The sequence below is a fragment of the Ananas comosus genome, linkage group 2 (assembly GCF_001540865.1).
Source record: "Ananas comosus cultivar F153 linkage group 2, ASM154086v1, whole genome shotgun sequence".
Lineage (NCBI taxonomy): Eukaryota > Viridiplantae > Streptophyta > Magnoliopsida > Poales > Bromeliaceae > Ananas > Ananas comosus.
In genome coordinates, this window is record NC_033622.1 from 12,943,532 (window position 1) to 12,956,556 (window position 13,025).

At 39.1% G+C, this 13,025-nt stretch overlaps 1 protein-coding gene and 1 pseudogene across 1 annotated transcript; one reads left to right on the forward strand and one right to left on the reverse strand.

Annotated features, from left to right (window-relative positions):
- Window positions 492–11,343, forward strand: LOC109727830 (annotated as a pseudogene).
- On the reverse strand, window positions 3,238–5,431 carry LOC109725218 (E3 ubiquitin-protein ligase ATL6-like). Its single transcript, XM_020254322.1, has one exon. It carries the CDS (start codon window positions 4,860–4,862, stop codon window positions 3,603–3,605), a length of 1,260 nt encoding a protein of 419 aa, XP_020109911.1. The 5' UTR covers window positions 4,863–5,431; the 3' UTR covers window positions 3,238–3,602.

The window sequence follows — 13,025 nt, forward strand, 5'->3', positions numbered from 1 at the left end:
TTGAACTTTAAATTTTAAATTTATTTTTAAAATTTAAAATTTAAATTTATAATTTTAAATTTGAAATTTGAAATTTGAAATTTAAAATTTAAAATTTTAAATTTTAAATCTCAAATCTCATAGCTCAAATTTCAAAATTTGAAATTTATTTTTAAAATTTTAAAATTTAAATTTGAAATTTAAAATTTAAAATTTTAAAATTTTAAAATTAAATTTAGATTTTCATATTTAAATATTTAGTTTTTAAATTTTAAATTTCAAATTTTAAAAATTTTAATTTAAAATTTAAAATTTTACATTTCATGTATCAAATTTTAAATTTTAAATTTCATTAAAATTTTAAATTTTAAATTTAAAATTTAGAAAAATTTCGTGAAATTAAACAATGCGCATCCAAACAATTTAAAAATTGAATATGTGGACTTTTTTTTAGTGTTACATGATTTCCTATTTTATTAGTACCAAATCACAGTTAATAAAATCAGTAAAAATTTCTCCAGTGTCAACTCAAGAACACGGCCTATGCCGCTGCCATCGTCTTCGTATTCGTCGTCCACGTGATCATAACTTCATAAGTTGGCTGTTTCTCGACAAGCTCAAGTTTGGCGTCATCGTCGCCGTGGTCACCCTCGACTTCTCGTGGTGGGTGGCGGTGGCGGTGCAGTTCGGGTATGTCATGTGGGGCGGGTGCCCGGACTCGCGGAAGGCGTTCTCCTTTGAAGCCTTCTACGAGCTCCGGGAGTTCGTCAAGCTGTCGGCTGCTTCCGGTGTCACGCGATGGTTCGTTTGTCCTTTCTGAACGTTATTATTATATACATAATTTCCTATTAAAGTTTAATCATTCAATGTGTCACTCGTTGGAGCAGCTTGGAGTACTGGTACTACAGAACAGTGCTTTTGTTAGCTGGTAATCTCAAGAATGCAGAGACTGCCGTGGATGCCCTTTCTGTTTGGTAACAAAAATCCAACTTATGTTCTATCATCTTGAGGCATCTTAGAGATAGATTAGCAAAGAACAACTAAAGAAACATTATAAAGTGCGAAAAACATACGTGTCCTAAACAATTGAGGATCTCTTCTTAATGGACTTTTTGTACAAAATAAAGCGTGAATCGATCAGAGGAAAATTCGGTTGGCTTTAGCTGAATAATCCAAGATTTACTCTGCGATTAATACATGATCTAAAACTAACAAGAACTTCGTGTAATATCTTTCTACAAATATTTGTTTATTTGGACAGTATGAACATTAATTAATGTCTGGGAGATGATGATTCCGCGCGATGTCATTCTTTCAAGCTGCCATCGTCTTGGCGGGAACTTCGACGGCGATAGGCCTCTTCTTTTGGGCCGTAATTATAGGTTTGCACCACAAGATTGCTCTCATCTTCTCGTCAAGTTCAGTCGTGCTTGAGGCCGTCGACAAACTTACTCCCCTGCTGGCCTTCGCCATTCCCCTCAATAGCATCCAACCAATTCTCTCTGGTAAGCTTGTACCTCTGTTTCTGGATTTCATATTTCTCGATAAAATGACGTGTAAATAAATGCGGAAATTCTGAAACTTTCGTATATAAAACTCGGCTCAAACTGCTCGCATTACAAGCAAATAATGGTTCCACTACATAATGTTTGATTAGTAACAGAGCAGTGCTTTGTGTGTAGGTGTTGCAGTACATGTAGGTTCAGGGTGGCAAGGATTGGTGGCAAATGTGAATATTGGAACCTACTACATTATGCTGGAATCGTACTTGGATGGGTCTACAACCTTGGTGTCTTGGTATGACCACCTAATTTCTCAGTTCTATCAAAATTGCCGCTTTTAGAGACCTCATAAATGGAACTTATTTAGTATGCCAACAAAATTCTGGATAGTTTCTCAGATAAAATGTATACATCTACTACTCAATAGTGTTTCTTCATGTTTTTTTTTAAAAGATCCCTCAACCATGTAGCTCCAATTCAAGTAATATATATTTTGTAAGTTGTGAGTAGCAGGGTATCTGGGATGGATTGATTGGTGGACCTGCAGTTCAAACAGTCATTTTGGCCCTCATCAAAACTAGATGTAATTGGGGCATAGAGTTGAATTAATTTACCTTTTCTTTCTTTTCTTTTTTTTTTTCTACTTTTGCTTTTAACTTCTGAAGTTTTATTGCATTTGTATTCAGATCATTCCTTAACGCATAATAACTTTGAGATTTCACTTGTAGGAAAAAATTGCGAATGCGCAGATGCAGAAGTGGGCAGTTTATTCACTAAGCACCTGTTTGGTTCGGAGTTAAGGGGTGGAATAAGTTCTTAACCCCGAAGTTTTTCCCAAATGCCCAATTTGGAGATGAGGTTAGCCAACCCCACCACACCCCATCCCACCCCACCCCACTACTTCAACCAAACAAAACACTATTTTATCCACTATCCTTCTTATCCCATCTATTCCAACCAAATACTATTTTATATATATCTGGACTAAACCCAATTTTCAACCAAACACAAAATTACTCTAACCCCACCTTAACCCTGAACTTAACTCTATTTTTGGAATAACAAAGTTTTTACTTAACCAGAACCAAACGGTAGCTAAGTCTTTAGTTGGAAAACAAAAATGTTATGCTTTGATTGTTTGAGATGTATAAAAAAAAAATTGTACCATCAGTAAGATTGTTATCAGGGACCAGTTAACTAGTGCGAGCTCCAGATATTAAATTGTTTCCCGTCGTATGCATGATCAAGAATTAATCGGCGCCGTCCAATGGGGATTGAGTAATAAATAGCTCGATGGATCGAATTAATCCGATTTCCTAGCACTACTGGCCATCCTACTGGTATTTAAGTTTGTCCCCTGTAAACTTAATACCGTAAATCGTACTACTCAACTACTGCATTAAGGATTTTTCAGTTATATTATCATCTCTTTTCAGATGATTATTCAATTAATTCATCGATAAATCAAGTTTAGAAAGAATAAAAATATTAATTTTATTGGCAACAGCGATGATTCCGAAGACATCCACCGTCAAATGCGGGGCAAAATTTTTTGAAAGCAGCTTTTCCTCGGAATTGCCCGAAGTTGTCTTATGTGAAAGTCTATAACATAGCCAACATTTCTGCGTCGGATATTCGCAACATCTTGTAGGGTTTTTGCCTTAATATCTCGTTTCAGTTTTTGCAATAAATAGAAAGAATGAAAAACAGAATGTAGAAGCCAAACATTTATGTGCAACAACTAACAATAATTGGATTTACAAAACATTATTATCTTAATCCACCTCGTTTATGTCACATCATCGTTCGTCTCCAAGATCCAAATTGCCCCCACAAAAAAGAAAGTAATAAATACAAAACAGGAACTACGTAGAGAGAAGCTGATCTTATCCTCTCAATTAAAACTTTTTTAATAAGCAATTAGGTATTATTTTAAAAAAAAAAATACAAAAAAAAATCCACCGTCAAACTTCGCTTCGATCGAACCAATATAATAATAAATAAATACCAACCCTTCATCGTCGTCGCTACAGCAGCTATGTACACTTCCGCAGGAGTGGCGGGGGCATGCGGATGACCGTTGGATCGACCTCTAACCCAATCGAGACCGTTGGCGCCGGGTCAAACTCGCAGGGGCGCGGTCGACTCGGCGGTGTCCGGGGCGGCGGCGGCGCCGAGGCAATCGAAGGGGGCTTTGACCGCGGCGAGCTTCCCCCTGTTCGTGGAGCCGGAGGCATCGGCGTCCCCCCTCTTGAGCGAGCCCTCGCCGCCGTCCCCTCTCCGCGCCCACGCCGGCAACTTGGCCGAGAGCGTGCGGGCCAGGAACGAGGGCCACCGATCCGAGCGCCCCAGCCGCACGCTCCGCCCGCCGCGGCTGCTCCCCTCGCCGGCGGCGCCGCCGCGGTAGACGTAGCCGTAGCCGTAGCCGGGACGCGAGCTCCCCTCCCCGGCGGTGGGGAACGCGACGAGGCTCGTCGACCGCTTCAGCTTCCCCGCGGCGATTATCTCGCGCCGCACGCGCTCCGGGAGCCGGAGCGTGAACCGGTCCAGGTCGTCCCCGGTCCGGACCGCCGCGAGCGAGTGCCCCGTCGAGTGCGACCGCGGCAGCCGCGCCGGGCGCCGGCTCGACCGCGACCGCGCCGCCCGCCGCACGCTCCCGATCCGCTCCAGATCCTCCAGCTCGTCCCTCCGCCTCCTCACCTCCTCGCTCTCCAGCTTGTCCACGTCGATCGCCACCGCGTGCTCCGGCGCCGGCGCCGGGGCGGGGTCCGATTGGGCCCGGATGGGGCTCTCCGCGGGGGCCGAGGTGGCGGGGAGGGTATAGGCGGGATCGGAGGGGGACTTGGGGTCGGGGACGAGGTTGCAGCGGCACACGGGGCAGGTGACGTGGGAGGCGAGCCACGCGTCGATGCAGTCCGGGTGGAACACGTGGCTGCACTTGGGGAGGAGGCGGAGGGTCTCGTCGTCCTCGAACTCGCTCAGGCACACCGCGCACTCGAGCGCGCCCTTCCCGATCTTGTGCTCCTTCACCTCCGCGTACACCAGCGTCGGGAACGTCCCCAGCACCGCCGGGTCGAGCCCCCTCTGCCTCGGCCCCCCGCCGCCGCCGCCGCGCACGGAGTTCGCTCCGCCGGCGCCGAGGCGGTCGCCGGCGCACTGGCGCACGTAGATGGAGAAGAAGCCGAGGAAGAAGAAGGCGCTGATGAGGACGACGATGACGATGGACATGGACGGGTTGAAGTTGGTTTGCCCCAAGTACCCGCTCGCGTTGGTCCCATTCGACGACGACTGCGCCTCCGCTCCCCGGGCGGTGACCAGAACCAGGAGCAAGAGCAGGAGCAGAAGGGGGGGAGTGTGTCGAGCGCTCGGCGCCATCGCCATGGGAGGAGTGGGGGTGGTTTATTATGGTTCACTTCGAAGACGAAGGAGGGAACAAATTTGTGGGGGTGGGGAGATTATAAGGAGAGGAGGGGCGCCCTTTGTTAGCGTGGGTGACAAGTTAATTAGTAGTAGTACCGTCCCTCAGGAGAAGAAGGGGCGAAGTCAAAGTGTGTCCTTTGGAAGTATCTGGCCGTTGGGGGGTTCGGTTGGGGTCCGAACCGGACGCGAAAGGTCCGGGTTCGAGCGCTGGAGTTGGCACGTGGGCGTCCCGATTCGGTCACGTCCCAACGGTGTTGCTTACTATGGCTCCATAAAATCTAATCTAATCTAATCCAAAGTATAAATAAATAAATAAATAAATAAATAAATAAATGGCGTTGATTATAAGGTAATAACAATCATTAAAAATTAACCGCATTTTGGCAAGGTGCCGGTCAAGGACGACAGCTGGGAGCTTCCGGGGAGGTAAGAAACATTTTTAATAATCGAAAAAGTATACTGTTTAACTTTCTGTTTTAAATCTTTTTTAAATTCACGAATTGCACGATATTACGCATCAGTGTTCATCAAATCTCTTATTTGAAAATTTTACTTTTATTAATTTGAAGATCAGTTAATTCTTTGAACAAGATTCCACGAGGCAAGTAAGTGTGAAATCCTCATTTGAAATTTGGGAGGACCCAAGATTCCAAAAATAGGTAAAAAGATTGCGGAATAGTTTTAAAAATAAGACGTAACTAATTTATAAGTATCGCTCTCATTATGATTATGTAGAATTAGTATTCAGAGATTGTAAAAGGATATTGCGACGGAGAGGATCGAGAATCATCAAATCACTAGAGAACTTTTACCACCGGAATGATGGGTTGTATAATTTACACCAGTGAGGAAATATAGGGATAGCATGTCTTTTTGTGCCATTTATTATGGCTTTATTAGGCAATGTGATTGGATACAAATAAGGAAAGAATCACATTGAGAATAGAAAGAAGGATTTGTTAGAAAACTTGTATGAGTGTTAAAACTTTCTTTTTGCAAGTGCAGGACCATTGAGTTGCAAACTCATGTGCGAATTGTGTTGACAAAATTTGCTGGAATTGACCTACATATGATACATTTCGTCACTGGATTTTGGCATGCATCTTGGGAGCAAAGATACATGCAAATTGTGCTTTTACCATGTTCATTAGAAACCATTTTAGTTCTTGGAGTTATATATATATATATATATATATATATATATATAAAATCAAAACATAACAAGGGCTTTTTTATAAAATGACCCTCCAAAATTTTAAAATTAGAAAAATAATCCTGTCAAACTTTTATTGGGAAAAATAACTCTCATTTCACCACGTGGGCGTCACGTCAGATTTTTATTATGAATGTAGTGAATCATTCACCGCCTTTAGTACAAAATATTTTAAATTTATCGAAATTTGTTTAAGTCCTGAAGTTAAACAGAAATAAGACGGAGATTCACCGTCTTTACATATATATTATGAAGACGGTGAATTCACCGTCTTCATAATATATATGTTCACCGTCTTCATAATATATATGTGAAGGCGGTGAATGATTCACCGCCTTTATAGCAAAAATTCAACGTGGTCAAAGGAGGATTAGTTTTCAAATAAAATTTTGATAGGATTAGTTAGCAAATTTAAAATATTTGGATGGTCATTTTATAAGAAAACCCCATAACAAGGCTTCTCTTATAATTGATGGAAAAAAAAAGCAAAAAAGTCAATGCTAGAGAGAAAGAAAGCGAAAAAGTCAATGCTAGAGAGAGAGAGAGAGAGAGAGAGAGAGAGAGAGAGAGAGAGAGAGTGCGTGAAGAGAGAGAGAGAGGGGGGGGGGGGAGGCGAGAGAGAGGAGGAGAGGGGGGGGGAGGCGTTGTTAGTTTTCTACGTATTCTTCCATCTCAACTAGCTAGGGTGGCAATCCATCCACCTTCGCGGTTTGTGACCAGTTCGCGTTCAGCTTAAAATGTTTGAGATTGAATTGCTCGTTTAGTAAACGAGCAGAGCATAGTTAAAATTTCAGCTTATTTAATAAACGAGCCAAACACGAGCTGGTCAGCTCGCTCGCGTTTGCTCGATAATACTCAAATATATATATTTTATATTTATATATATATAAATTAATAATTATATATGTATATAATATAAATTTTTGTTATTTAATTTTTAGCTAGCCCAGCCTAAATATAAAGTCCAACTTAATTATAAAACGATTCATTTATATGTAAAATTTTAATTATTAGATCAAAATATAACGGATAAGATCTTATAAATTTTTTTTTTATATGTTCTTTCTAATTCTTTTAAATTCTTATTCATAAGACAGCTCGTATTTGGCTCGTGTTCGGCTCATTAATAAAGGAGCCGAACATGAGCCGAATTTTTCGGTTCGTTTATTAAATGAGCTGAACACGAGCCGACCCTAGCTCGCTCATGTTCGGCTCGTTGACACCCGAAATCTCAACACCCTCCCATCAAAAACTTGGATATCTTATCAGTTTCTATAAATGCTTTGGGAATCCCCAGTTTCCCTTCCTAGTTTTAGTTTATCTAAATGTACAATAAAACCAAATATGTGTTGCAATTTCAGAAGACTACATTGGGGCTTATTTGGTTCGCTTGTTGCTGACTCCAGAATCATTGATTGATTCTGATAATTATTATTTATCTTATAAGAATCGAATTTTAATTTTTATTTAAATTTGGAATGGAAATAAACCAATCTATTTATAGTCCAATCGGACTTTAAATTCTAAATTTAATTTAAAATAAACTATTTATAAGTTCTCTCTCACAAACTCTTTCTTCTTTTCTCTCCTTTCTGTTAATCACTTTCATCTTTCTCGGTCAAAATATCTTTCCCAAAATCCGAAGTATCTTTATTGTCCATTCCGATTTTTATTACAATAATAAATCAAATGCTTTTGAAAGATTTATTTTTTATTTTTTATTTTCATTCCATTCAGTATTAAATATGTCCTGACAATAGCAAATAAAAGTTCTGATATCAACTGAATCTGCAACTGCATATTTTGGTACTTCTAACTGCATTAGTTTGACGGTACATGTGTGCCTAATTATGTGTTGTTGGACACGTTAATAAGTGATGCATTGTACAACATCTAGTAACTACCGTAGATATGAGTTTTACAGGAATATATACGAATGGTTTTTAATGTGTTTCACTTCCCTCATAAGGACGAACCTTAATGAGGAAGGTGAGGTGTTAATTTGGTAGGTATTTTTGAACAGTTTCCATCGTTAAATTGGTTGATATTTCTCAAAGAAAAATGTTATGCCCTTCGAATTGCACGCGTAGAATTAAAAACTATTTTATTTATCTAAAATAATGTGGGATCCACATTTGCATGAACGTTGCAATTTTTTTAAATTTTAAAAAATGGTCATTGTTTACAAAGCAAATATGATATTCCTAGTATATTTTATTATAATAACAATTAGGACATATATATACTATGGTCTTATTTTGGGTCCTCCAATTCCTTTCCCTAGTATTCTCCTTACATTTTTTGAGATATCCTAATAATACATTGACCAAGTTTAGATGAGATCAGCAAAATAAAATAGATGAGAAAATTTTGTGGTCCAAGTCGGCTGCTCTCCAAACTAACTTCATCATAGAGAATTAAAAATGAAATTTTGAACCAGTACGTACTGTAGGTGTTGATAACACCTTAATTAATTAAAATATCATCTTCAGAATCATAACTTTTAATAATCTTTTAGTAGTGTAATAAGCAATAGCTATTTTAACATCATTATTTTTTTTGCAGTTACGTGATATATATATATATAGCTAATAATAGATTTTTTTAGTACTAACCGTTCTTAGAGCAAGTGGCAAAGGGTTTGGTGATTGGTACCCAAGACCTAAGTTCGAATCCTAGTTGAAGGGGGTAGCGTGCTACCTATCTCTCAAAAAAAAAAAAATTTTTTTTAGTTACTTTAAAATAATAAGAAAAAGGAGAAATTTAAAACCCTCATTAGTGGTGCCAATACAGAACAGGCTCATGAAATTATATAAACAGAATCTCTCTTTTCCAAAAGGAAGGTCTTAGTTACTCTGCATAAAAAGTCATTATTTAAAAATGCCCGAGTGATTTAGGAATCAAACTTTTCTCTCCCAGAGTCCCAGTTGATTTAGAGCTTAATCAATCATATGTATATGTGCAGGCCTAAATAAAGCTGAAATAGCCGTCCAATTTGCCCAACAACACCAGCGTATTAATAAGAGAATTTGTCCTCTCACTCACAACTAGTGAAAAGAACAAGAATTAAGCCTTATCCTACATCTTAAAGTGTTTTTTTTTCAAAAAAAAAAAAATTTGTTCCCTCTTTGAAAATTGACTCCTATTTCTCCGAAAACAGCTAGCACTTGATTCTCTCACCAGAACTAGAGTTCCTGGGCGGCGCTTTCTCATTTCAGCTGCACTCTGTCGACTGGAAATTTAATGCAAATCGCTTTCGAAGATACAGCGGAAATTATTATCTGTCGCGAGCTTCTTAATTTTGTTCTTAGCTTGCAAGAAACGCATGTTTTTGAAAGTGATTTTGCTCTTGATTGCTTTGGAGTGGAGCTTTTCGTTTTGTTAACTTCTCTAATAAGAGGCGAAAAGTTTGGCTTTTGGGCTCAGCAGGATATGGACATGAACGCAGCCGGGGTCCACTTCTGTACGTAGATGAGTTATTAGTTTGTGGATAGTAATTTTTCTGATTATTTTATCGAAGAATCTTTCATTTCATATTCGCTGCTTTAAATTTTCCACTCTGATATTATACATAAATAAGCCATCCTTTTCCTAGAATGTTTCATGTACCTCTATAAAATTTCTCCGTCGTGCGTGGTTCTGCTGCAGCAAAAGCAAGCACAGGTGCGTTTTTGTTCCTGTAACAAATTGCTGTTCATATCGACCGTTCCTAACGCAAGTGACAAAAGGCTTGGTGGTTGGTACCCGAAGTTTCAAGTTCGAATTCTAATTGATTCACATTTTCAGCTAAGTTTATTTCTAAATAAAATAAACGGAACGGATAGCATACTATCTATATCTCAAAATATAAATAAATAAATAAATTGATGTCACAATAACCAGTTCTGTGTTAAAGCTTTTCCACGTGCACTCTGATTAATTCAGTATTGTGTTGGTTGACCAAATAGATCCATAATTTAGTACTAATTCCTATGTTCCTTGATTGTAACTACAACTTATATTAAAGGGCTGGTTCGAAAATCCTCAGTGTGTTTTGTGTGGCAGCAAAGTTGAGACTATAAATTATGTACTCATGGGATGAATATTCAGCAAATTTCTGATGTTCAGCTTACTTGACGGTAGACATATCTTGTGATCCATGGTAGAAGACAAGGGTGTCTCGGAGTTTTCATCTGAGAACCGCTTACCAAGAGCATTAGCGAAAGATCAGACTAAGGTCGTAGTCTGTCGATAGATATAGTGGTAGAAAAATAACATGATTTTTAGAAATCAATCTTCAGATTCTCTAATCATGATTAATCGAGCTCGAAACTTGAAAAGGAAGTGGACTGAGTTCTGTAGCTCTAAGAAAACTCCTATTAGTTTCACTTTATTTTATTTTATTTTATTTGCTTTCTTTATTTTATTTTATTTTTCTAATTTTTTTTATCATTTATATTTATTTTTATTTTCTTTGGTAAGATGGTAAAAAATTGTGTAATTTGTGCACAAAACAAGGTGGACGGGACTCCGTACTCGGGGCTCTTACAACCGCTCCCCGTTCCGCTACAGATCTGGGAGAATGTGAGTATGGACTTCATAGAAGTGTTGCCGAAATCAGGTGGGAAGGATACAATAATGATAGTGGTGGATCGACTAACGAAGTATGCACATTTCATATCAATGAAACATCTGTTTACAGCTAAAGATGTAGCCGAGGCGTTTCTGAACACAATCTATAAATTGCATGGCTGCCTGAAGAGGATTGTTTCCGATAGGGACAAGATATTTACTAGTCAATTTTGGACGGAATTGTTTAAGTCGTTGGGAACCAAATTACACATGAGCTCTGCGTATCACCCACAAACTGACGGGCAAACTGAAAGGGTTAACAGGTGCCTAGAAACATATCTAAGATGCTTCTGTTTTCAACATCCCAAGCAATGGAATTCGTGGATGGCCCTAGCCGAATGGTGGTACAACACCAATTTCCATTCTTCACTGGGTATGACACCATACGAAGCACTGTACGGGTTACCGCCTCCAAATTATCTGGTGGCCGCTGTGGATACAGCCACCTCTCACGAAGTAAAAGAGTGGACGATGCAAAGAGAAAGGTTGACTAAGGAGTTGCGGGATCGTCTCCAAGTGGCCCAAAACAGAATGAAGCAGCAAGAGGACAAGCATAGGAAGGAAAGGGAGTACACAGTTGGAGATTGGGTATACCTCTTGTCGGATCATTGGCGCTAACCATTAATCCCAAAAGTTCGAGCTGTTAGAAATACGCAACCAATTCACTTAAAGCGTACAGAAACAGCGCCCACGGGTCTCGATTGTGACTCGGCCCACCTGGCCTCTCGCCACTTCGAACATGACTTGGCCCAATCCAGCCTCACGCCATTTCGAACATAACTCGGCCCACATGGCCTCCCGCCACAGGGCAGGATGCTGGCCCATTTAAGCCAACAAGATGGCGTATAATTTTTGTGAGATCGAGCTGCCTCAACTCTTATAGCTAAATTTATTTACTATATCAATGAAGTTGGGGTAGCGTGCTACTTTTTTTCAAAAAAAAAAAAGAAAAAACCTATAACTTATATATAATTACGTTTCTTTACACATTTTTTTTTTTCTAATAGTAAAATCTATTGTAAAGATTATTCTAAAAATAGCTATCGTACGATCAAAGTTGTTTAGATTTTCATGAATAAATAACAATATTTTGAAATAGTTTTCTCGTGAGTGGTATGATTAATTAATATACTCTCTCTCGTTCAAAGTATTTGGCACTAATACTTCTACGTCAGTAGGGTTAAAATAGACATGGATGGATTACGAGTTCTCCTAATTTCTATATATATAATATACAGTGAGAGGTCCGTTGAGTGGACCGTGACAAATTTATTCAAAATAATTGTTGTGTATATTAACGTTTATATATGCGCAAATTTGATGCATTGCATGTAAACTTGTTCGAGAGTAAATTAATTATATGTGGGCTTCACTTATTCAGCAATAATATATAGTGCTATACCAATCACAACACATCTTGAAACTAACAACTCCCACGTCATGTTATTTTCTCTAGATGGTATAGGATAGGTTAGAAAGAATAGAAGTTTCTATAGTTATTCCTCTTATATTCTATCTTCGGATAAACGATCAGATCAATGCTCAGAAATGATGCACATCTTGTTCTATTTATCTATCGAAACTGCATGTATACGTCTCAACTATCGATTGGTGATTCGAGAGTCAACCAAGTAGTTCAGAATACACTAAGCTGTTCAAAGCACTTTGCCTCTAATGAACAGCTAAATTAATAAATAGTATGTAGGAATTTAATTTATGCTCAAGAAATTCAAAGAGATTATACGTCGCGCGCTTTTGCCTTGTCGCTTCCCTTGGAACAGCAAGGTCAAAGTTCAAGTAGCAAGCACCCTAATGTAGAAAGAAGTGATTAAGGCCTGGGTTTTTTAGGCCAGGAGCCATTAGAGTGACCAGGAATTTGTTGTGGTTGGGTGCCTAACACATCCCCCTGCAATTGCATAGTATAACCGAGGCCTTAATTAGATGCTAAGCACGAGAAGCATCAACAAGTCAAAGCTCCTACTCCATTATTTTCTCGATATTTCAATGAACAAATAAACTTAAATTTCGTATACTCATTTGATAGCCATTCTTGGAAGAAAATTTTATCTGCTAACGTTTGGCAATTCATAGACAAAGCAAGTGTGCTGATTATTTTTGGTCAATTTCGCGAACTTGGAATATTGTGGGGTGGCCCAAAACGGCCCAGTTTGATTGCAGTTTGATTGCGACCAAGCCCAATGGGCCCTTTTGTTCTCTAGGCTATGGTAGGTGTACTTTTTGGACTGTTTTATATCAAATTAACTTTCAAATAATGCAGTATTATCGCTAATCATAAGCTC